At 38.5% G+C, this 26926-nt stretch overlaps 3 protein-coding genes across 6 annotated transcripts in view; all 3 read left to right on the top strand.

Annotated features, from left to right (window-relative positions):
• Nucleotides 1-10169, top strand: part of LOC108978691 — a 36811-nt gene extending 26642 nt beyond the window's left edge. For 3 of the 4 annotated variants that reach the window (XM_018949087.1, XM_018949088.1, XM_018949086.1), the window contains exons 3-5: nt 3843-4316; nt 4586-4673; nt 8653-10169. In XM_018949087.1, the coding sequence (XP_018804632.1) occupies nt 3843-4316; nt 4586-4673; nt 8653-8845 (755 nt within the window). In that variant the 3' untranslated portion in view covers nt 8846-10169. The remainder of the gene's footprint in view (nt 1-3842; nt 4317-4585; nt 4674-8652) is intronic. The other variant, XR_001994129.1, reaches the window with a different exon arrangement.
• Nucleotides 10170-13021: 2852 nt separating this feature from the next.
• LOC108978697 lies at nt 13022-14362 on the top strand. The gene is made up of 2 exons (XM_018949095.1): nt 13022-13125; nt 13195-14362. Exons 1-2 carry the CDS (start codon nt 13108-13110, stop codon nt 13957-13959), a joined length of 783 nt encoding a protein of 260 aa, XP_018804640.1. The 5' UTR covers nt 13022-13107; the 3' UTR covers nt 13960-14362.
• Nucleotides 14363-17990: 3628 nt separating this feature from the next.
• LOC108978683 (adhesion G-protein coupled receptor G7) lies at nt 17991-21454 on the top strand. Its single transcript, XM_018949078.1, has 2 exons — nt 17991-19696; nt 19756-21454. Exons 1-2 carry the CDS (start codon nt 18130-18132, stop codon nt 21024-21026), a joined length of 2838 nt encoding a protein of 945 aa, XP_018804623.1. The 5' UTR covers nt 17991-18129; the 3' UTR covers nt 21027-21454.
• The last annotated feature ends 5472 nt before the right edge of the window (nt 21455-26926 follow it).

Raw genomic sequence — 26926 nt, 5'->3', positions numbered from 1 at the left:
TACCGGCTTTGCATCCACCGCAAACAATGCTTATAGTTCTTTCTTCCCACAGTAATTGACAACCTTTAAGTCGAATTAAGGTCTGATCTGAACAATTTGAAATGCCAGGTATCATTGTTCATGTCAAATTTCGTGAATATATCTTATACAATAACAAATAATTTACTTTTGCGCGGTCAGTTCGTATGGCAGCTATATCCGGTCGTTCCAGGGATTGTCCGGAAAGTAATAGGATTGACTCGATTTAAAAAAAATTTTTTTGATCCAATCGTTAAAATTCTTCAAAACCTTTCAAAATAGGCTAATTCAGCGAAGATGCAGCGCTGCCAGCGCGATTTTCAAGCATTGAAAGCGTCACGGAAGGCCTTGAGACCCGAGGTGCGAGCTGCGTGGTTACCTCTATCGTCTCTCAAAATGCTTGCTGTGATATCTTGGCGGACCCGATTGACCTTTTGTTTGAGCTTCCTGAGAACTTCCACGTAAAATTTGGTGGACGATGCGCTTGATGTCAAAAAAGACAATGAGCATCGATTTCATTTTGGATGTGCGAGGGCGAGGGTCCTCCAAAAAGGCCTGGTGCCACCGAAACACACCACTTCATGCTAAAGCAACATGTCGCGGATTTACTGAGCTTCACGCAGAATTTAATCGCATACCTCTGCTCTAACGAACGCTGCATTTGCGGCTTGCAGCACTCACAGAGACACTTCGCTCGAAAATGTTTGTCGTGAGTCTCCAGATGCTCGGAGACAACTGACTAGCTGCTCGTTCGTTAGCTTGGAACGCCCTCTACCGAATTCAGGCGGTGCGAGGGCGCTCCAAAGTTCAGTCGCGGCGGAAGAAAATCAGTCCTATAACTCTCCGGACAAACCCTGTATGTATAATTTAAGAACTTTAGATTTGAGGTTTTATTTAGAATTTTTGTTTCTATTTTTAACTTTTAACCTGATTTTCTTCAGGAAAGCTTTTTCTTTATACGAGTTATTGAGTATATGTGTATGTACTATGAATGAATATATTATCATTAGATCAATTAGTAAGAAATCATTTGAAAGTTCATCCCACGTTATAGCTTCGCATAGTTCACTAGTCAAGCGAGCACCTCATAAACCTCTCAACATTCTGCAGGTCCAACGTCCTGCACCCCTTCCACCGTACCGTTCAGTTACCAGCCAGGCTGTGACAGCGACATTGATTTATGTATGTATAATGTATAATGGATGCAACTACGACAAGGCTAGACTAAGAGTGCACCTTGCAGTGAAACTTTTGCACAGCAAATGCTGTGTAAAATAACAAGGAGAAACACGAAAATAACTAAGAAAACAAGTTCTTATACTGATAAACTCAACGACTACCGTCAATATGTATAGTACTCACTACAACCCCGACTTCTCCCGCTGCGGTGTTTACTAAGCGCCAAAAGAGGGGAAGATGTTGAGTCTTCAGCAGCCATGTTCGGTTCACAGCACAGGAGGCGGTATGTCACTTGCTGTATTTAAGGTGAACGCAGTCGACAGCAGGTGGAGTGCTCATTTTGTTGTCATCCTGACGTTGTCTCTACCATCTTGTGTTCACCGATGTGCGTTCAAGTCACGTACAGTCATAAATTCACTATGCAGAACTTTCGGGTGATTCTTCATAGATCAACATTTTACAAAGGAATAATCATTAGCAACAACATTTACTGGAATGTACGCATATGTAATTTCATTTACAATAACAAAAGAGGTAGCTAAAACCCAACCACTGTGACAACATGTCAAACGACAACAAAGAATTTGAATTGGAAAGAGTAGTGCAAGTAAAAATTTTATCTGTGCGGCATGTAGCAATAGACCGCACCTGAAGTTATGGATGAAGCAAGTTTCGTTGGGTTATGGGAAATTCGCAATTGGAAGTAATGCTCATGGAAAAGAGAGCTAAAAAGAAAGGGTGCTGCATGTGCCTCAAAAGGCCTATAAAACCACATGTAACCATTACAAATTCTGGATATATACTAAAGATCGATTCAGTACGATTTTGGCGGCGGCACCGTCTGCTTTAATGCGCAACAAACAACTGAGGTTACCATATATTCCCGATTAAAATTTATTTCTATTTATGAGTATGTGATCGTCAAGAACAAAAAGGAAAGTATTCACGAAGTGGTTGCATGATAAACTTTAAGGAAACAAAAGTGATGATAATAATAATGGCAATGATGGTAACACATTTATCTCGCGGCAGATCCTTTTAGATTACAACATTTTATATATTTTCGTTCTTTCTTTTTAGTTCGAGCGTAAATATTTGTACTTTCATATTTGCATGCTTCACTTACAAACAAATATATATATATATAACGGTGCGTGTAGGCGGMATTTCCCACAAACGAAGCACTTAAGCTATAATGGCAGAAAAATCGCATGTGCCGTTGTTGAAAGTTGAAGACAAAGGAAAAGTTTCAGTGAAAAATGTAAAGTGCTTCTGCACAAGTTACATGTAATCAGAGGAGACGGAGGAACGAAATTATGAAAAAGTACTGTTATTTTTCTTTATAGCAGTCTCACTTCGGTGGGCTGTGATTCCTTACAGAAAACTGTGCGGTACCTATGCATCCAGAGATCAACTTGGATCATTTTTGAACCATTTCTGATTGAGTATTCTTTTCGGCAGACTCTTTTGTGCATGAATGACACTGAGTTTGTCTCCAAAAACATACAATTGGATTTGTTTTAGAATCTTAGATGTATCATTGCTTTAAGTGAAATCCATATAAGTATCTTCTGTGTGTTATCAACATGAATAATTTGTATTATACAATTTATAGCTCATTTTCTCACTGGGTTTGCGAGGCTCAAATTCATTTACAATGGAAGATGGCCATAATATGTCCATATTGATATATAAACAGGCATATATCCATACAAACCTACGTAAATATGTATACGGTATAACATGAGCCCCACAGCTGCAGGCAGCGAAACATAAAATTGTTGGAAGAGTTTTCGAGTGCGTTAAATGTCATCGTGTTTGTAGAATTGAGTGCTGTCATTAGCTTCAACATCCATGAATGAATGTTTTTCTGCTCGCATTATCACTGAAAGCATTTCTGAGTACTTTCCTTGGAAATAAATATGTATGTAAATACGTTAGTACTTTGTGAGGGAAAAACTTTATATACATCCGACATCCCGTGCAAGTTCACAAGCATTTCGGGACGTCTTTGCGAATTAATACTTACGAAGCGGGATGTGGAATCTCGCTGTTTTATGTCACTCTCTATTGTCTTATGATTACACGCGAATTTCTCTTTTTCTCTCTTGTGTGTGCAAACTAACCGTGATTAAGTGAAACCGCAGCTTCCGCCGTTATCACTGAAAACCTTAATGAGATAATTGCAAAATTTAATTCAAAGTGCTTTAAGATTAATTCTCTCACAGTTTTCATTAGGTAAGGTTAGGTTACACTCGCTGGTTTACAATGCCAGATGGAGGTGTATTAATACGCTCAGTAGTTTAGTTTGCTTAGTTTACGAGTGGTGGTAATCAGGAAAATATGCAATGTGAAACTCATTTCCGGTGTTCCCATCAACATCAATTATGTGATATTCTGCTACAGTTAGCTACAACTTGTAGTTTGACTAGAACAACTACTTTTGACAAGTTTTTCCTTGAATTGCTTGTAAATTCCTTTCGAAATGTTGAGCACCTTCATATAAAGGTTTACATCTGTAAGTGTAAATGCAGGCGTATGGAAAATGATTGGTCTTCAATACTCCTGCCGCACTTATTTGCTTATCTTCATTATAACTACCTTTTATGCTTAGATTGATTGGACTCACTCCCTTCTATTTGCAGATAAATATGTGAAGCGACCGCCACGTAAAGCTTACGGGCGACTTAGTGCCGATTCGGACGATGCCAGTTCACAGCAAAAGCACAAAATCGATGATCCCTTTGACGAATTTGATAATTTCAAAATAATAACTTCGGGCAGTGGATGTAATGATGGCAATGGCAACGCCAACGTCAACGGCAATGGCAGCGCCACATGCCAACATGTGCACTCAGGGCTGATCGATGGCGGGTGTGGAGGAGGTGGTCGCGCTGGCGCAGCTGCTATTAATGGATCCACGACTCCTTGTACACTGCCCGATTGCCAGGGAAATTTCGTTAACGAAGGCATGTGCCACCTAAATGATGCGACGGGCTGCGCGGGAGTCGCTGGCGCATCGCAATTGAACTCATCCGCAATTCAGAGGCACAAGGAAGTCAATGAGAACACCATTAACCGACTGCAAGCGATGGCGATATCAGATGATGATGATTACGGTAAGTGCATACATACAAACAAATAGAAAAAAGGATAAAACATAAAAATCCTAAATAGCATTGAGAAATGGAGGGAATAAAATTGAAAGAAACGAGAAGGGAGGAAGCAATATATTTTCAAACCCCATTTGCATTAACCATGTACAAATAATAGAAGAAAAACATCTCGATACCCAATATTTTATTGCTTTTGTTGTTTTTCTCATTTTCTCTTTGCATATATTGACATACATATGATATATTCAAATAAATTTGGGCCTTTTTTACAGATGAATCTCTGACATGCAATGTTTGTGATAGAGCTTTCCATTGTCATAGGCAATTGGCTTCGCATCAGCAGAAGAAACGTCATTTCGGGTGAGTGTCTATTCGGGTACAACGAAACCAAGAAAACATCTTAAGGTCACAAGCTATTTTTTATTGATGTATATAACTTAATGAGTACTTACTTATGATTTATTGATCAAACAATGAATTGCCATATTTTCTCTGTAAACCCAAAAAAATGGAGTGCCAAAAAAAATCTATATTGATTATGTTTCCAAAAAACTGACTTAGTATGTTACCAACTGAATGCCTGAGGGTGTAATGCTTTTTTTTTTTAATAATTTTTAAATAAAAAAATTGAAATGAACAACAATGAAATTACTGAGAAAGTACATTCAATGCCAATATGTATGGAACTCGATTTCTTTTGGCCAATACGGGCACGTTCGCAGAAGTTCAGACGCTGAACCCAATTTTCGACGATTTTCAAGCATAACTCGGCCGATGCTGCTGCAATTTCCCGTTCGATATTCGTACGAAGTTAATCAATTGTCGCTGACTTGTTGGCATAGATCATAAATTTTACGTAGTGTTAGAGGAAATAGTTTAACGGCACCAATTGACAGGTCGATTTCGTGAGATAAAACGTTCACCAAACTTGGTTTTCAATAAATCGATTGTGACATTTGATGTGTGGCTTGCTGCGCCGTCCTGTTGGAACCAAATATGGTCCTAGTTCATATCATCCAATTCTAGCCATAAGTATTCGATTATTATTGAGCGGTTGCGACTCCCATTATAGAAGAAGTACGGCCCAATGACGCCGCTGGTCCATAAACTGCACCAAACCGTAATTTTATCGGGTTGCAATGGTGGCTCATGAAGTACGTGTGCAGTGCTGACGTACCAATAATGCATATTTTGTTTGTTGACGCAGCGATTCAGTCAGAAATAAGTATCATCGCTGAAGTTGCCTTTCGTCGTCACAGAGTTGCCTAAAGCTTTAAAACGACGTGTGAGAGATAGCTGCAGCAATATTCTTGAAACTACGGGCACTTCTTTGTCTTACTGGTACGGGAGCATTTTTGGACGATTATGACGACCATAAATTGGACGCAGTACTCTTAATGTTGAGGCCACTGACTCCGAATTTCGGTAGTAAATCGACTTGTTGTTGGATCGTATATCTTTCCATGATGAAATGTCAATCCCTATTGAAGAGAAATGTCAAAAGAGTGGGTAGAAATATGACGTTGTTTGCTGTCTATATTGTATGATGCCAAAATATTCATTTGTTTTTTAATCCTTAAATTTTACCACAAAAGCACACTTGTAAGAAGGGGTAAGGACTAATTTCAGCCCTTTCTAATAATAATTATGGGTGAAATTTAATAGAGACATATTTATGAGAATGTGTAAATTTTATAAAAAATGATATTTAAATAAGTGAAAAGTTGTTTGCGGAATATCAAAATCATGACAAAATGATTCGCCGCACTCCAAAAAGGATTTTATTTTAATGGAAGTTGACAGATTTTTCACGTCAAACCAATGCTCTTTTATTTTATTTGACAGCTGTCCGAAGCAAAAATGTCATTTCCCATATTGTAGTGAACACCATTTCATTGCAAAACTTGCGGCTTCCACCATATGAATATTCATCATAAAAGCTTCCATTCATATTCGTTTACATAAATTCGAGTGTAAATAAGTATAGCATATATGTATGTATGTGCACATATTGTTTGTTCTTAAAATTCATTTCTGAATATATCCATGAAGTATTGAGTTTACAATTATATCTGCAATACTTTCCAGGCACTATCCACGCTGATCAGCACAATTTGCGGCACATATTTTCTCTAACGAACGTACTTAAGGCACGCACTGTAAGGCATTTAAGGATCTGTAACAGGCTTTGGTTACTTTTGGAAGACATCAGGCGGTGAAACTCTTTTGATATTGTAGAATAGCTGTTGGAAACAATAGTTAGGTTTGGTTTTAGTTTAGGTTTTAGAGGAGGATTAGGAGATTGCGTGATAATGTTGAGTTCTACTCAAATAATTGAATTCATGAAATCACAATCACGGAAGCCACATATTTAATTCGACACAGCAGGCTTTTGCACACAAATGCTTTCGAACAAAAAAACCGTAAATTATTTTGCGAGCAACAAAGCGTAAATCTCTTGGCTAAATAATCGAGAATATCCGTATGTATGTTCACATAGGTATATGTATTTTAAATAAATTCAGTTTAGCACATATAAAAATATAATATCCCGCTGCATAAGTATATGTGTGTGTGTGTAAAATTTAAATCTATCAAAAATATATAGGTTCATGTTTACAGTTATTGATTTGTCCATTCAATAGAAATTGTATCAGCAGTCAGAAGACTTTTTTGTTTTCAAGTCGCCATTTCCGTGAATGCGGAAACTTATTTGCTTCAATTATTCAGCTTAGCTCATTTTTATCAGCACAATTGATAGCGGATTATAGCACACTGCGGATTTTGTTATTAATGGAAACAATTTAAGTAAATTAAATTTTCTATCGAAAGTTGAGCACGGTTTTCAAAGGAAATTGCATAGGAGGAATACTCACTGATGCCTTAAAAGTGGAAGGCAAAAGACAAATATTTTAGACAAACCTAAGAACTTATTTTGAATTAAAAATAACATCAAGGATGGAGTACGCATATAGTTAAGTCATTACATTTACTCCATTAAGTTTTGGTATATACATATTTAAAAAGCTCTAAAACTCAAAATTAATCATTCAAATATGAGCGTGCAAAGTTGAGTTGCTGTAAACACGCACTGACACATACTTAGTAAATTAATTATGCAAACATAATGAGAATAACTAATCTGAAAGCGGAATCTAATTACGAGACAGCTCGACAACATTCAGCATCCCACAAGCATGGCAGACCGGGAGTCCAGCCGACCAGGAGCAGTCATTTAGCAGTAATCAGTCATTTCTATTCATTTATACAAATGAGTTCTAAGCGAAGGCAGCAGCCAACAGCCAGCAGTCAACAGCAGAGATGCTCCACACTTTGCGCCGTCAAGGCCATTACCATTACGATCATTAACAATATCAACGGCGGCGACAAGGAGCAGTTGCTCACCCACACCTACACCCAGACCCGCACTCCAACTACACATGTCTAATTGGAATTAGCAGGCAGTTGTGCGCCACAATGCTTTCGGTGGCTAATGAGTCCTTACCCGGCATCATGACCTGGTTGTTGAAGTCTGATTCTCGTTTGTCTGTTTGGCATAAATCAGCATATTTTCCCAGAACCTACAACCGTCATTGGTATAGTTATACGAGTTGAATTATACGAGTTATTTCGTTTTGAGTTTAATTGTCAGCTGCGTTCCTTGTAGGGATTGCAATGAAGGATGTGCAAGAATATATCACAATTGTATTCACATAGCTCAGAGAGTTCGTGAGGGCTGAGGTTTTGCTCTCAAACAGAGAGTTTTGAATTATTTGAAGACGCTGACATCTTTTTGCTCACTAACCTCGAAGGAGATTTTCATATGGATCATGATTGCTAGATCATCTGAGATGGTGACTTGTGAAAATATAAATAGGGAAATTATCCTATGTCTTTTCTACCTTCAAGTGATAGTTGAACATACTTTAATAGTCGGCAATTTTGAAATATTTTGAATTCCTTTGTACCCGTAGTTGATCTCCAGGAGGACTTTGGAAGAAGGTAACTAGCGGTGAGAAAAGCTTTTGTTCTTGAAGTTAAAACCACAAACCAAGGAAACTTATAATTTCAATAGGTCAATACATATAAAGAGCGAATGATTGCAAAACGGCGACCTCCTCAAAAAATGGCTTAAAAATTGACTTATTTCTCCAAAATATTATTGTCTGGATCATTACCTGACAAATATAAACATAGAGAATATCGTTAAGTCAGGCCTTTTGCAGAAACATTAACAATGAAACTTGTGTCATTATTTTTATACCAGAAATATATACAAAACCATACAAAACTCATAACATAAAATTTTGTATTCTTCTTCTTAAACTATATCTTGCAGTTGCAACGCATGCGATAGTCTCTTTCCATCACTAATGATACTGGAACATCACAAAGAGGAGTTTGAACACTGGAGCGACGACGAGATTAGTCGGCAGGTTTGCTGTCGACGAAATCGAGGTGACGATTACTTTACTGATACCGACTCCTTCACCAGTGAGGCGGAGAGCGAGGATATGGAGAGGTTATTGTAAGTCGCCTCCAGGAATTAAGTTGAGAGAACTATTACGTATATATAGGGACGAATGACAGACATTTTACAAAAAAATTGAACCAAGGAACATACACGGCGTATATAAGTCCAATTACAAGAAAATCGAAATACGAGATGGCATTCAATGCTGTCAAAGCAATACAAGTACAAGGTACAAGTCGTTCAAAAAATTCTTTGTGTGAAACCATTCGTGCGTGCCGGAGTTAACAAGTTGATTAAACTAACATATGCTATGTGTTTTTATATCACAAAAGTCCTCAACCTTGACCGCAAGCGCTATTTTCAAGTGTGTACGACATCAAAAGCTAATATCTAAGCAAATTATAGCCACTGGAAATAAATAAGTGAACATAACGGTACAATAATTGAGCACGCAATTGTGTGTGAACAAGGGTGGTAGCATAGCGCTACTTCACTGGAGCAAATGTATAATATAAGTTAAGTTTAAAGTTAAGAGATCATCGTCCCCATTAAAAATGCGATTAGTTGAATATATTGTAAATAAGACGACTCTAGGTGGGAGAAATTCTCATGCAAGAACACGTTTACAAATGTACTTATTATACCTGTAAAACCAGTGTGAAAACTCATATCGGCTTGTATGACTTTTTATTTCTAATTTGAATATTCGAAGGTATTGGTCCTAACACATCTGTATATATAAGGAAACTCAAACAGAGGAAAAAATAGAATTTCAATGATATATTGTTATACGTAGTTACCAAGATCTAAGGTGTTGGATTTCGCGGCACTAAAGATACATAACCTCTACCTTGAGTATCTTACGACATACTAAGGGAAACTTGATATTCCTAAACCTGGATAAATGATGGTTGCTACAAATATGAATACTACTACACTTTTACCTCACAGTCACTTTTGGATTCATTGGTAGCTATCCTTTAAGCTAATTGTGCTCGCCCGGAATTTATCCAACAAGTTTTCCTTTAGTCCAACCCAAATCAACTCAAAAACGTTAGCGCGGTCACATGATATTTTCGAAATGCGAACATCGGAGCCGATTACTACCCGACATCATGCGAAGGAAGTGTTCTTAAGCCTACACTGAGTCGAAGAGCAGCGGCCATGCAGAACAGTTTTGACTGAGTTGTTATATGTTATATTTGTAAATATGTACATATTAAACATTTGTGAGCCACACTACATGAATTGCACACGGCTCTTTGTGAGCGTGTTTGTATTGAAGTTGATATGAACTTTTGTAATAGATATTGCAAATAATACTCGTATAAATGCATCAGCTTTAATTGCAACTGTTTTGCTTTGATTTTATATATATCTGTCTGTCCAAGTGTGTATATAGAAACATATAGAATTTATATTGTTTATATATGTATATTTTAGGTACACATGTGTGCATTCGTTTTAATAAAATATCATTTATCACTTAGTGATAGTATACGAGTTTCGTAGGTATTTCTATATATGTATGTATGTATGTAAGTAAATGAAAATGAGTTTTGATGTTTACTTAAATGAAAATCTATACTCAAATTTACCACAGATGTATAGACACACGACATACCAGAAACGAAAATAAATTCATTTATTTATCTTGGACGTTGAGTGAAATTTTCATTGCGGTCATTGGTGAAAGATATTGGATTTTATTAAGTATTTGGTGAGCAATTATTTTCTAATTGAGGTTAAATTTTACTGAATTTATTCCCATTGATAGCTGACAATAATATTAGATATTACATTTTATTATTTATTTCAGGAGAACTAACCTAAACACCGTTATATATATAAGCACGTTGTGTTTGTGTGTCGCCTCATTAATTAATTCGCGAACGATTATGAAATATTGGTTTGACCGAAGGTAAAAGTGAAAGGAACAAATTAAAAAATTTCAGAAAAAAAGAATTTTAAATATTCCTCTGAACTAAAGCAGCTAATAATCGCAAATACTTATCTGTATCCATTAATAAGCTATGGGCAAGAAATAGTAAGACTTCGTTCATTGTTTTAAAATTCATAATTTATTTTTCAAAGTCTATGTTGCCCCCTCCAAGTATTTCCTCTTGCTCGCAATACACTTGTGTCAACGTTTTTTCTAATCCTCCAAACAGTTGTTAAAGGCAAATTCCGGAATAGTCTTCAGTACTCATTTCAAAACTCATGAAGAATCGCCGGTGCATTATCGTGTTACAAAAACCAAGAGGTGTTCGCCCACAATTCTCTTCTCTTTTTACGAATAGCTTCGCGAAATAGACACACAACACTCAAATAGTATTCCTTGTTGACAGTTTGGTCGGTCGAAAAGAATTCTGAGTGCACCTCACTTCGATAATCGAAAGAAAATGTTAACATAATCTTAATTTTTGACCTGCTCTGACGTGGTTTTTTTCGGCTTCGAGGCACCTTTGCCACGATATTAGGCCGATTGTTCGTATGTTTCCTAAGTATAGATCTAAGACTCTGATCCTCCCGATTTACCAACGATGCCATTAAGATCTTTCACTGTTAATCGTCCATTCTAAAGAACCAATTTCTTTATTTTATTGACGTATTGATTGTCAATTGATGTTGATGGCCGTTCAGGACGTAATTTGTTGTTAAGGCGTTGGCGATCCTCTTTGCATAATCGCTTCCAATCAACCAATCAATCGCTTCCTTGCACGCAACAGACAATTACCAACGAAGACCTTTGCCAACATTGAACGTTTCCGCACCAGAAATTTGATTCCACATACAAAATTTAATGGAAATTCTTTGTTAAATATTTTCATTCACTTTACTAATGAATAAAAAATGTGTATGCTGGGTTTCGAGCGAAATTTAAATTAAAAAACCCTACTATTTTTTGCCCACAGCCGTAGGTGGAATAATTAATTTCGAATTTCGAAGGTGAGTGGATGAATTGGCGCTCAACAAAGCTTTCTCCATGTATGGACCAAATTTCAAAGTTAAGTTCGAATTAATTTACATAAGCGGCGGGTCCACATTTCTATAAATATTTGCATGCTACATAAATAGAAGTTCAATGGTAAACTCAACCAGAAGAGTTATCTTTGATGTGCCCGAATTGTTATGCATGTTTTAAATGCTATTATATAAAGCACGTGCTAACGCCTAACGGCTCGATATTACATACACAACGATAACAGGTGAATTAATGATGCTAGCGTTTTGTAAGCGGTGAAGAAGCAATAAACACAGTCCAGCGCTAGCCTATTGAGCTGCAAACTAGTCTTCTGGTATGCTACAAGTTGAAGAAACGGGAAACGGGGGAAACACATTGTATACGAAATCACTAGTTAAATATTTTACAATTGACTTAATTAACGGCATTAGGTGTCCAGAGATGTGAATTAAATTAATGAAAATATACCAGAGAGAACAAATGTCCAGTTCAGAAAAAGAATGAATGCTAAAAAATCAATAACTTGCAGAAGGTTTACTTTGAATGTCTCTCTTATTAAAATAGAATAAAAAGTGACAACAAAATGTCAATAGTTCCCTTTTTTCGGCACAAAAAAATATCATGAAATGTCTACGAAAATCGGCCATTAACTAAAACATAAATCATAAAACTCTAAAACACAATAACACCGAGCAGTGTGAAGGGTATAGATGTAGAAGGAGTGAAATATAGAAACTTATTAAATTAGCATTTTGCTTAGTCAATGTCTCAAAGATTTTGGTTTCCTATTTGGCTTAACCAATTTAATAAAACTGTTAAAGCCGAATTCCGAATTCGTTACCAATTAGAATTAAATAATTTTGGGAATAATGAATGTTGGGAATTTCTTCAATACAAGTTTTCGACCAGTCTGCATCTCGCTCTCTCTTGCCCTTCTGTTTGTGGGACGTGTGTAAATTGAATATTCGATATGGACACACATGTACCCACGCTGGCCTCGCCCCACGACTTTTTCCGGCTATTTGCATAAAATTCATAAATAAATGCTTTAATGTATGCTGATGTTTTTTCCAGACATTGGAGAACTAAGAAATGTGACTGAGCGAAATTCTAATCGCTTTTATAGCACGTTCGAGCCGCTTTGACTTTCATATCTTTTGTCGGCCTTTTTGAAAGATATACATTTTTGTGTTTGATAATCGCTTAAGAGCTGCATATTAAGCCCTGAACTTGAAATACAAGAATTATTGGCAACAGACCGACTCTTCCTCACTTTGATATAAAATAGCGGGAATAGAGAACCGGAGCTTATTTCATTTACCGTTGCTGAGCTGTAAAGAAGCAGATTAAAAATTATGTTTCACTATTGTGTGGTAAGGAATTTATATTAAGTTAGCTTAATTGGCTGGATTTTAATTGGTTCTATCTTGGTACTATTGCAGTGTCTAAGCCTGTTGGCCATCGCTTCGGCCCAGGATTTGGGTTATAATTACGGCAGCGCTAGTGTTCCCGAGCCACAGGTGCTTCTCGCGCCACCCGAACCCGCAGCTGCTACAGAACATGTCTCCATTCCAGTAGCTGCCGCCACGAAGCAACATATTCACGAAGCTGCACCTGCCACCGTATACCGTAAGGAATTCTACATCTTCACCGCACCCGCCGAGTCTGTCATTCATCGGTCGGTTGTGCCTGCAGCTCAGCCCGCGCCCATTGTAAAGAAACACGTGAATGTGGTTTTGATTAAGGCGCCTGAGAGCGGTAAATCTCGCTACCAGCCCCTGCACACCTCAGTGCCCCATGTTACCGAGGAGTCACGGACACAGATTTACGTACTCAGCAAGGAGCCTCGTCGTCAGGCGATTAGGCCAGCTGCGTCCCAGCAGCTTACCACCACATACAAATCGCACAAGCCGGAAGTGCATTACCTCAAGTACAGCACACCCGCAGAGGCGGAACAACTGCAACAGCAGATTGTACAGCAATACGGCGGCGGTCATGTGATTGAATTAGGCGGGCGCGGTGCTGCCTCAAATGTGAATACACAATATCTCGCTCCAGCCGCTTCCAACGTGAATAATCAGTACCTTGCACCGGCCGCGTCCAATGTAAATAATCAGTATCTCGCTCCCGCTGTGGAAGCTGCGGCGGCGTCAGTGCCTGAGCCAACGAACGCTTACATTCCACCGAAAGCATTCTTCAAACACTAAACAATTTCGCGTTTCGCGTTGTGTCTGCTGTGTTGTCTTATTACTATTTATAAACATAGATTTTTCTTTATTTTATTATTCCAAATTACTTCAAATATTTCTCTGTGAGAAATGTTACTAAGTGCAAATTGTTTTGAAAACAATTTGAAAACAATTTCCTAATAAATGCGATTGTATTGTTTTGTAAAATTGTTTAGAGAATCGTGTTCAGGAATCGTTTCATATTAACGATATATTTTCCGCTGTAATCAACGAGCCATCGAAACAACAGAGAAGAATAAGAAGTGAAATTTTTTACTTCTCCTTAAATGTCTATATTACTCTGATATTCGTTATAAAAATACGGTAAATAGTTGGTTAAGAGATGAGTATGAGGAATTAAAAGTTCGCTTTTCAATGACTTTGTGGAGTTACGGTACCTTTATTTCATATTTCTGTTGGACATTATGTAGTTGTTTAAATAAAAGTTGAAAAGGAGAGTGTTAAGTAAAAACATATAATTGTAGGTTCGGACTTTGTCATCAGATACCCCTTCTTCCAAAGCATGCCAAAAGTAAATTTCAGCTACTCGCAAAGAAACATGGGTTTGTATCACCCTCTCCGATGTACACCTTTTATTATAAACATTGGGCAGTCGAAAAGTCTTTTCGTATTTTGTCAATTGATGTTTTTGCAGTCGTATATCTCCAGTGCTAGCAATCTCCAATGTCATACCATATAGTATTGGAAAGGTTAGTATTTAAGCTTCATTTAACCAAAAACTCGGGGAAGTTAAACAAATTTACAGCTGTTCAAACATGAGTGAAAGTAACGAAGTAATTCGCTATATTTTGAAATTTTTTTTTATAAAAAAAGGAAGAATGCCACGCAAGCCACCAATGAAATTTGTGAAGTTTATAGAGACGATGCTGTATCAGTTCGGGTAGCACAACAATGGTTCGCTCGCTTCCGTTCTGGAAATTTCGATTTACACTGATGGAATAATGTCTCTAGCGGAAAAATGGCGAAAAGTGGTCGATAAAATCGTACATACATATTTGTTTATATATTTATTAGTATGAATATATAAAAATATAAGTTGATGTTTGTGATATGTTTCTAGTTATTACCTGCTCTCAGGTAGCGGTGCAGTAGCAGAGTATGTTCAGCTAAACCTTCACTGTATTTAGCAACAGCTATTTGGAAATGGCTTTAAACCGGTAAACTGTGAGTTTTCGATAAAAAAAAAATATACATGAAATCGGAAATGAGCGCTCATATTGTAAATGAATGTGTAAATAGGTACGGGCGTACATACTAGCTAACACATATCGGTTTCAAAATATCCAGATAAGATAGAAATGTATGAGTGTGCGGTTATGAAGGGGCAGTGGCAAATAATGATTATAATTCCTCCATAATGTGGTCAGATTGCCGTTGCGATAAATTAGTGAGTCAGAGTTTTTCATTTCGGCTGAGCATATTCGCTAGTATTTATGTGCGAACGCCACTGCGCTTTTTCCACACATGTAAGCTATCGCACATCATCGCGGTTTCTAAATATATCCACATACATACTGAATGCCGCCACTCGACGCCAGCGACGCTCGCGATGACGCTCGCACAATTTCAATTGCGAAAACAGCACTTCTTGAACACGATATTATTACCTTTTATTTGCTTAAATCGACTTGGCCAACTGCGCTGGGCAAATATTCCGACATCAAAGCATTGCTCTATAAAAGTGGTCTTAATAATACATTTAGCATAATTTGCATATTTTTTATTGTTTAAACAAAAAAGCCAAACGGGTTTGAAATTGAATTACTTTTACTTTTTTATTTCTGTTTGCGCTCGGATTTTTTCTTTGCTCTGCACGCATTTTTATTCGTTTTTGGTCGCCGGAGCAAAAGATTGTTTACCTTTTAGTTTTATCTGCTGTTGATGGCACAGCCGCTTCTGCTCACCTCCTCTTCTACGTTTGCCGCGGTCTTGCTTTTGTTGTTGTGCGACACTTGCTCTTGCACCGCATCCGTGAGTCAATTGCCGGCTCAAGTGGCGCGCTGAAATTTCAAACCTACTGGTAATTAAAGTTTTCGCATGAAGACTCACGTCGTGCTGTGGCTAATAATACAGAACACACGCAAGCGCCGAGTGTTGCTGTTGTTTCAAATGTTAGTTCAGAATGTTTTGACGGTCGACGTCTGACAGAAGACAGCGCGCAAAGTCTTAGATTTAAGGAAGCATTTATACATCGCTGTGTACGTTTGTAAATATTTATTTATAAGCAGTTGCAAACATATGTTCTTTTATATACATTTAATAATTATTTAGTCAGATGTCAGCACGAAATCGTCTTCATCTGACACGCTCCAGCTACTGTTGGGCGTTCGGCTAGACAAGTGCTGTGGGTACCTGTGTGCTAAGGGGCCGCTGCTTGGGTCTAATATTTCTTCTATTAATCTATAATTTTTCTTGTTTTGCTTTTGCTATTGTTCGCGCGTTATCGGCAATGTTCGTGCTTGCACGTATCTTCCAAACGCCGATTCGCAATTATGAAAGTAAATAAGTGAATGTGCCTGAGTTCGACAATAAAACGACTTTGCCGATCTAAGTGAATGTGTCTTCTTTCCCTTGTTAGCCGGCTATCAATCACATCAACCGCATATAAGGAAGTCATTATTCCCTGTGTTACGTAAGCTAGTCAACCGGATGGAACCGCAATTGCAATATGCAACTTGATAGGTTTTTGGGGCTGCACTTGTTGCGATTGTGACACCGTACCAGACCCCCCCGAGCAGAGGGTAGAGATCTTGACCCCTCCGCAGTTAAAAGGGGGAATGTTCAGTGCTGACATCAAAGGTGTTTCTCGAAATATGCTTCATTTCCTCGCAACGGAGCTTAAGCGAAGTCTGGTTGTTTTCGAAAACCTTCCTATTATGATAAAATATAATAAATTTTGGTTATAAGTCTGGCCTGGCCTGTTAATGTTATCTTCAAATTTGGTAAAAATACAGAAGGGAATCACTTAATTTGATAAGAGACCAACTCGTTCGTACAAAAGGAAATATTTTGGTTCCTAATCCTTCTTTCCTAGCATTCTGAGCTTAATAGCCATTCTTAGAAAAGTTAAGTGCTTCAACTAAGTGGTAGGCCTCTAATCGCACTACTGCAGATTAACTACACGATGGGAGGTAAAATAGCGACAGAGTTCGTGTGAGTTTTTACATTAATCTGTATTTATGAGAAAGACCTGCTGTCAAGTTATAAAATCGTAAACAATGTGAACATTGGTGGCGTGCAATGCAAAATTACATTGCCACACACATGTAGAAAAGTCCAAATGTCTGGACAATAGGGTATGTATGTATTTTTCGCATATGGATCGGATAAGTTACCTCACATGGGTGCCGTTATGTGTGCGACCGACGTGACGACTTCACTACGTGAGCTTTTGCAGTTGAATTTTCCAATAAATTCCAGGCAAGCAAAAGTTCGTTTCTATTTCAGTTAGTAAATATTAAACAAAAATAAAAACAACGGTAATGAATAAATAAAATAAAATAATAAGGCGATTTGCGCAGTATGACAAGGCGCGAAAAATAAACAAATTCTATGAACACGACCGAGCCAAATACTGGCAGGCAGGCGGTCGACAGTCTTGACGAAAATCACATACAAAACACACAAAAGGCAACAACAAAAAAGATAACTGCTCATGAGCGAAGACAAACATCAGAATGCAGAGCTTCTCCAAGCGATTCCAATGCAGGGAGTTGAACAGAGAGCGGAGGCATGAGTGTTCTACTGGCAAGATAAGCGGAAGGTGAGACATTGAAAATTCCACTGAAATACCCATCGATTCCGAATGCGTGTGTGTTCGGCAAACATTGTGGTATGATCAGCGCAGTCGGATGAAGCCGGAGAACGAATAGTGAGCAAGTGGCAAGTGGTGCGCGCAATGGCGCATGTGTGGGTGAGTGTGTTTGCGCTGAGCGACGAGTGCAAATTCTACAGTCAGTGCGGATTTTCAGTTTGGCTAGTGTAGCGGAGCACGTCAGATTGCAAGCGCTTTGCGGATTTGTGCGCGGGAAATGCACAACGGAAACTAAGTTCTTGACAAACGAACAAAAACGGAGTGATTCAGTTATTGTGCATGCGAGGCATATATTTTGTGCTGATTTTTGTAAAATGAATTTAAAAATAGTAATATTGCTTGTGGCCATTGTATGCCAATACCAATACAAACTTGCCAGTGCTCATTTGAGACCTTTACATCCCGATCCAGAGAACGATGAAGAGGGAGGTGCAGGCTATAGACTTCCCAAATTGCCGTCTATACTTAGGCCCGAGGGACAATTAGGAAGTTGGCAACGACTCACCACACCTAGCACCACCACTATTAATTCCAATACTTTCCCTCATCTTAATACAACAACTTCTCCTGCCGCCATGGTAAAAAATCTAACCAGTAACGAAGACTGGATCACGGATGATAATTACCAACAGAGGGAGGAATATTCTGATAGCTATGGCAGTGGCAGTGATAGTGTCAGTGGCAGCGCAGAAGTCAACTTCGATCCCACTTCCAGATCGCAGAGCAACATTACAGAATTCGAGCGCAGTACCAGTGATTCACCTCACCCACTCTATTGCTTGCCGGAAGTTTTCGAGCATGATTACGTGATCGTTGAAAACTACACACAACCCAACACAAATATTTGGAAGCGCGCACGCATTGGAGAGCGCGCGGGTCTAAGGGAAGTATGCCTGAAGCCAAATGGCTTGCCGCTGACGCGCTTGTGCCGCTATAATCCCTTAACTCGTGCCGCTGAGTGGGAGGATATCAGCGGTTGGAGGCACATCGTTTGCATGCGTCAAACTCGCGAATGCATACTCAGCGACAAGCTGAATTCATTGCATGAGAAGCTGCTCGAAGGGCAGGTACTGCAAGCTGGCGTGGCACAACGCAGTCAAGTGACTGGCGAACTGTATACAATGTTGCGTGAAAAAAACTTCAAACTATTACCCGCCGACGTGCATTTGACGTCACAGATACTGCATGAGGTCGCCATAACGGCACAAGATCCCGAGGTTTCGGCGGATATGGTGCGGATTTGCGATCGCCTAATGTCGAGTGATGAGCAGGTTTTACGCATATCGGCTGATTTGAATGCCACCAACTCCATTCTGCAGACGTTTGAGGAGTATATGGATGCACTATCCGCTCGTCAAGTGCCCACAGGAGATTGTTCGAGCACCTCAACAACAACTATTGTGTCGCGTCCGAGTGAGGAATCAGAGGCGGATATTGCAATTAGCTACTCCAAGGCGGTGGAAGAAGTGAAGATGGGGCACTTGGGTGTACGTGCTCACATTTCCACAAACATAAGCGTATTCTTTCTGAATCCTGAATGCGCCAACATATCCGGCATTGCTTTGTACGCACCGACGGCCCAGCAAAGTACGGGTGAGCCACATGCTTTGATCAATACGGTAGTAGCAAACTTCCGCTACCGGTTTATTAACATGAACGAATCTGTGGATGCGCTGGCGCAGGAGCCTGAGCTGCAGGTAGCCGGATTTCTGTCTACGAGACTCTGGCAGCATGTGCGCGCAAATTTGCAGGCGAAACGCAAGCTGCCTGTGATTGTCATGAAAGTGTATGGTCATGACGCGCTGTTTGTGGATCCGGCATTGGTGCATACGCGCAAACCATTTAGCAAAATCCTCTCCATTTCCATACCGGGGTACAACGGTGAGTAAGACAACTCAGCAGTTGCATATATTTTCTTATATTCAACTTCAATATTTCAGAAAACTTCCCCGAACCTTTAACTTTTCTGCTGCGAAATCGTTTCGATTATTTGGATCCTTCGGTCATAGCGCAGCCGGGTACAGGCTGCGGCTATTGGAACTACAGCACTTGGGTGAATAACGGCGTTCAGACGGACGCTAAGGATTTGCTCAAGCATTCCGTTATAGAGTGCCGCACACTGCATTTGACCCAGTTCTCGTTTCTCTTGGGCGGCACCTACAAGCAGGCGGATATTACCGATGACGTGCTCATTACGCCCATACATCTGCGGGCTTTGGACATAATATCGCTTATCGGATGTTCACTTTCCCTGATGGGCCTTCTGTGCATTTGGGTCACGGCAGCAATGTTTAAGAGTTGGCGGGCGCTTGCGTCCACAAAAATTTTACTAAATCTTTGTGTCGCCCTTACTCTGCAAATGGTGCTCTTTGTTTTCGTCAACACAGAGGATATGTCCGCCGAGTTGGTGGAGGATCGGCTGTACATAAATTGCGTGTTGTTGGGTGCTTTCCTGCAGTATTCCATTTTGGTGCTCTTCATGTGGATGCTAATTATAGCGGTTCTGCAATTTCAGCGCTATGTGACCGTTATCGGCATTGAGCGCCCAAAACGATACATACTAAAGTCAGCGATCGTAGCGTGGGGCTTCCCGCTCATACCCACTTTGCTCGTGGCCTGCATAGCCCCCAGCTCGTACATACCCACCGAGTACGAGATACAAACGAGCACTGCCATATGCTATCCCAGCGGATTAGGATTGACGCTGGGCGTAATCTTGCCGGTGACCGCTGTTGTTGTCGTCAATCTTACCATTTTCATTTATGTGTTCTATAGCATCTCGCACACACTTAATCAGGCAATACACCGCAGCGAGAAGAAAATGATCATCAAGCAGATACGCCTGTCGGTGTTGTTGTTTTTCCTGCTCGGCATTTCGTGGATCTTTGGTTTATTCGCCTACATGCAAGCCGGCGTTTTCTTCTCCTACCTCTTCTGCCTCACTGCCACCCTGCAAGGCTTCGTGCTGTTCATATATTTCGTTCTCCTGGATGAGGTGCCGCGCAGTGCCTGGCTGCATTTGCTCCACCCACAAAGCAAGAAGAATAGCAGCAAGCGCTCTACCGAATTGCAATCGATGACGGCTTCGACGGGTCTGGAGAGTGGGATGTGCGCGCGCGACGCCACAACACGGCAGGCCAGAAATGAACGTGCGAATGGAGGCGCCCAGCCACAGGCCTCTCAGCCTCAGGGTCCGGCTGGGTCAATGTAAGTTATTGTATATTGTAAAAGCCTGCTTGTAAGGCATTTGAGGCGCATTAATCAAATCATTATAGACTGAAGAGTTGACACACAAACATATTTTTGTGCAGCACCAGCATTTCTACTTTCTGCTAATCCACACACACACACACACTTGAATTAACATTTTATGTTTCATAATAACATTTACATGCATCCACACATTTACATACATTTGTTTAGAATACAGCTGTAAGCATACATATGTACATGTTTATTGATAATAATCGGCATCGAATGCTGCAAAAGTATTTTATGTACCTTCTAGTTTTAAGTGCCACATATATTTATATACTGACGTACATGTGTGTATGTACAATTTTCGTTTTTACGTACTTCATTTTTACTCACATAAGCGTGTTGAACAAAAGTACCAAAAATATATATTAATAAAAGTGACTTTGAAGATCTTTTAGTAGCTCACATACATACATACRTAACATTGACTCGAAGTTCCAATGAGTTGCGCTGTCTTTTTTTGCCATCTTTAGAGCGGATTAATACAAGCCTTCTTCTAAATATGATTGTGTGAGTTGTGTGAGTTGTGTTTCATAAACCGTTGACAGCTTGTATTCGGATTAAGGACATTGACAAAAGAGTTAATAAAGTGTTTGCTATTGCAACATTTCTGAGAAAGAATAATCGCATATTTCTGCGCCAAAGAGAAGTCCGTCATAATATCATAACACCTATATACATATTACTGCTATTGATATTTTACTGATTATTATCGTTGTTTGACTCAGTGATTATTTTATTTTTGTTGAAGGTTAAATGACTGTATGTAATACTGAGTACTACTCGTAATCTAAATAATTTTAGCGGTTATCAGCTCAGAGAGTGTGACAAAATTTAATTCCATACCATTATCTGGATTCATAGCTCACAGAAAGCGTTAATATGTCAAAAAGCTTGTGGCAACTTTATCTGCTACTGGGTTGAGTATACTTCTTGTTTGCGCTTACTCATTGAAAGCTTTATTTGCAAAGCTTTTCAAATAAGCTATATGAAGGAAAGCTCGTCGTTAACAAATAGCACGAGCTGCTACCTGGAACAAAACTATTTCATCAGAAATACAGGGTGATCAAAAGTATGTTTGGAAATTCGTAAGATACTGAGGACTTCCTGGAAACGTAAAATGATAGTTCGTACCGAAGCATTTGTTAATTCACATTTCGTCTTTTTTTCGCAAAATGCCTTTCAAAATGTGAGTTTGAGCATCCACTGGGTTCAAAATCATAAAGTGCTGAAAAGTAATGAAAAGAATCTGACTTTATATAAGAACAAATAATAATTAAAGAAAGGTTATTTTAAATTTCAAAGACCAAGAGTTGCCATTCATAAAGCGCAAAAATCCGAACAATTTTAGTACCGAGTAGTACTTATGGTAAGTAAATTGCTCATACCCATTCATATCCCAACAATATAACGATGTTTTAAAGTGATAGTTTAACACTATTTCATGTATAGAAGTTTTGTTATAAAAGCTAATCCCTAATATTCGGGAAATGTCGATTACAAAGCTTCTTTAATATAGATTACATTTGTACATCCCCTAATGCAAATTTAAAAGTTTTGAGTTTCAACTATCTAACTCAACAGTCGTTTTGGGAGGCTGCCGTAGAATATGAAGTGTGTTATAGTCGTTTTGCTACTGGGTGTGTTTCATACTCATTCACTTGCAGCAATGCAAGAACTGTGCGAATAAGCAAACCATGCTCAATGACTTGTATATATGTATGTTTATTGTGTACGCGCTTGCAAATCTTTTGGTGAAGGCAATTGTGTTCTTGTTTTCAGTAGACTATTTCGTATGACGCTGAATAAAAGTGGATATCCGTTACAAGCTGCTAGATTTATTTTATTAAGTATACATACATACACCTATAGTAGGGTGGGTAAAAAAAACGAGTGATTATTTTTTTGAAAAATTATTTCATAGATATCTCTAAATAAAGCTCTCTCTCCTCCACCCAACGGTTTACTATTTTTTTCTTATTATCAGATAGAAAAATATATCTCGCTTCCAACTATTTGAAAACATATTTTCTTCTATGGATGTAAGAAATTGAAAGCTCTTCAAAAAAGGTTTAAAATGCTAGCTTCGTAAACCTAATCATATAAGAAAATCAACGGTTGAAATTTGATTATTTTAAACAAATTAATTTTTTTCCTTTGAATTATATGAAAAAAAAAATGATGTATTATTTTCCGATAAAGAAAAACATTCGTTTTTGGTTTTTTATTTACCCACGGAACTGTGCCCAAAAATAAGGTGACATTTGAATTTAAACTGCGCGCATCGAAGGATTTGGAGAATTATTTTTTTTTTTAGGTTGGTAGTACTGTCAGTCATATTTATGACAAAATATTCATTAGTGTTTGAGATACGCGTTGTTTAGTGAGCTGCTAAAAGTGAGTTTTTCGTTTTTTGCGATGTCGAAATTTGTTGAGCAAAGAATTTGCATTRAATGATCATTTCGCCAAAAACTCAGCCCATATCGTTCCGCAACCTCTGTATTCACCTTATCTGGCGCCGTGCGCCTTCTGGCTGTTCACCAAGCTCAAAAGACCGCTCCGGGGACACCGTTTTTATACGATAGAAGAGATTCAAGCCGCAGCGAAGACTGAAATGAAGGCCGTCCCGGAAAGTGATTACAACCAGTGTTTCGAAGATTGGAAAATCCGTTGGCATAATGTACTACATCTAGTGGGGATCACTTTGAAGGGGATGAAATTGACTTGGAAGAATAAATAAAGAATTTTCAAAATAAATACAATGTTATTTTTTAGGCACAGTCCGGTTATGACGCATTTCACTGTATACGGATATCGAAGCTATAATATTAATCTACATTTAATTTGAAAGTAGTTACTCGTATCTCTGGTTAGCGAAAATAAATATAAATATGTATATATGTATGTATGTAAGTCTCATTAATTTTTTTTTTATTTACTGCCGCAACAATTGCGAAATACATATATACATACTTGTACATACTTATGTAACTGTGGCTGGGATAGTCAATGGTTAATGGAGGATCTGAGAGGAGGTGAGTACTTAGGAAATATTTATTTAATTTTATTGTCCTAATTAATAAACGTTTCATTCAATATAAACAAATAATTAAGCTTATTTAGGCAACATCCCTAAAATGCGTCACCGGCGCTAACTCTGTGTAGATGGCTATAGTACATGGAACATACGTGGTCAATCATACGATTTCCATTAAGAGATCAGTGTATATTTAAGTGACTTTTAATCTTTAATCCTTTCATGCCCGATGTTGCTTATAATCAACATTGTACATATATGCTTCTAAGTCCCGTTGTTTCAATTTATTGACGCGCGGTTTTTTGCATTACGTTGTCTGGTGTATTGTGTAAGCTTACAGTGAATTGTTTTATTGTAAAAATAAGTCATTACAAAAGTGTTACGTTTGTGTAAAATAATTTTGTAGAAGGGTTGTTGCCTATAGGTAACATCCTGTACCGTCCGTCCGGTCGAGATATCCTGATGAAACTTGGTGTCCGGTTTCCTTAGTACAAAAAGTAATGAGTTCGAAGAAGGACATAATTGGGCCACTACCACGCCCACAAATCACCATTAACTGAAAACCTACGAAGCGCCATAACTAAGCACTAAATTAAGATATAAAGCTGTAATTCGGTACAGAGGAACGCAGTAGCAATGGACACTTGTGAAGAAAAGATATGAAAAAGTAGGAATAGGCCTGTTATCTAATAAATTGAATGTACGTATCTCCTAAACCACTAAAGCTACAACAACCAAATTTGCCCAACTAAATTACTATAAGACAGTGTGAAATTGGATGAAATCAGATGATAACCTCGCTCACTCCTCATATAACACTACCGGTGAAAACTAATAAAAGCGTGATAAATCAATAACTAAATACACCAGAGACGTTAAATTTACCTCCGATATGGTATGAGAAGGCTTTAAAGGAGTCGGGAAGACGAAGCCCGCGGCAACGCACACTTTTTGATGAATCATATACCTCAGAACCTGCTCGGTCGGTGACAGTGCGAAAATGCCGAAATCGGACTTAAACTACGGCTTCTTCCCATATAGCCCATTTTTTTTTTAATTTTCTAGTACACACATCAAGAAGCAGTTAATGAAACTTTGCACGAATAATGCCTTTAGTGAATAATGCCAGGTACCGAATATGTGGACCCCATTTTTGATACATGACTTTTTTCGAAAATATCGTTCAATGTGTGTTCTATTTTTTAGAAATTCAGACAGAATCCTTTCCTTACAATAGTAGCTTTATGTATGCAAAACGGGTTGAAACGGGTCAATACTTTCCTGAGCCCCGGGTGACTTTATACTGCATATTTCGGCCAATATTTTAGTTATCTCACTGAAAATTTTACTGATAACGGTGTATCTTTTTGCCTAAAATACATAAAATTGGACAAAAACTTGACCTTGATAATATCAGGATTTTCGAACATCCGGCTGACCTTGCCTCAAATGATTATTGATTATTTTTGTGTGTGTGGCATAGATATAATCGGGTCGATACTACCTCAACTCCCATATGTATATATATATAAAAGAAAACCGTGTTAGTTACACCATTTATAAAATAACGGCTGAGCCAATTTGGCTGACAATTGGTGGGGAGGTAGCTTAGAACCAGGGTAAGGACATAGGATACTACTGTTTTTTTAATCAATATATGCTAAAGTTCAATACAATTCATTAATATAAAAATTATATTTTAAATCATAAGAATTTGTGTAAGAATCATTTGAAAATGATCGTATCACAACAATGTATCAGCCATAGTAAAACGTGGACGGGTCCTCTAGTACTACATATAATGATTTTCGTTTTTCTAACAAACTACAACAAGCCGCATATGCCAGTCAGTGTATGATTCCTGCAAGTTGCAAGAGTATAAAATTTTCGGTTGAATCCGAACAGAACCCTTCCTTACTTGTTTATATATTTTTTCCTTAGTTATAGATTATTTGTGGAAAATTTTCAGTTTTGACAAGAYCTGCTATGGCATACATACATCAAAAATGTTTGCGATAAATCAGGTGCCTGGTGAGAAGTGACCAGAGCCGTGCCCACTTTGACGCGCCATTCCAAAAGTTTACTCAAAATAAAAGTGCACACATACCCACAAACACAAGTGCAAATATGAAAGAATAATCTATGTAATTCGGAATTTACTGCATCATAAAAATTAAGTACTTAATTGCCGAACACAGGTTTATAGTCCGGTTACGCACACATTCCTGCATATAAATAATAATATACATTAAAGCACTGCGAAAATATTTAAAAAGTAATCCAACTAATTCGCCTACAAACACATATCTTCGGCTGCTATTCTATGCTTGAATGCTTGCCGTAATTAAATAAAGCCACGCTCACTGCAACTTTGCTGCAAGCCGCGCATACACACATGTGGACATATTTATGAGTGCATATGGTTGGGACAGCGATAGTTTGATGCTTGCAATGAGTACTTAAACTTGCATATATTCATATTCAGGTATGCGTGTGTGTGTGTTTGAGCGTGCCTTGCAATTGCGATAAAATATTTAAAAAGCCGTTTTCTTTCTGTCACTGGCGTTCGATGCATATTTGCAGCGGGCGGAGATTTACGCCACCGAAGTCCACAAAGAAACCAGTTAGTTTGGCGCAAACACTGGCCAGAGTGGTAAATGTATCAAAAATCAAGCGTCAACGCATTCAACAATAATTGCGCAAGAAGATGTTTGACGTAAATTTATGTGCCCCAAAAATATTGCAAGCACATAGGTTTAATTATTTGAATATTATAAAAATGAAGAATGTGTTTACGCATGGCTCGCGCACGCAAC

Source organism: Bactrocera latifrons, unplaced genomic scaffold (assembly GCF_001853355.1).
Source record: "Bactrocera latifrons isolate USDA-ARS-PBARC rearing strain unplaced genomic scaffold, ASM185335v1 scaffold_126, whole genome shotgun sequence".
NCBI lineage: Eukaryota > Metazoa > Arthropoda > Insecta > Diptera > Tephritidae > Bactrocera > Bactrocera latifrons.
This window is presented reverse-complemented; position numbering and strand designations above follow the sequence as displayed.

Bases quoted from the DNA above. Each gene is read 5' to 3' on its own strand.
- LOC108978683 (XM_018949078.1), top strand. From the start codon at position 18,130: ATGAATTTAAAAATAGTAATATTGCTTGTGGCCATTGTATGCCAATAC. The intron at 19,697-19,755 runs GTGAGTAAGACA...TCAATATTTCAG, and splicing joins TTCCATACCGGGGTACAACG to AAAACTTCCCCGAACCTTTA.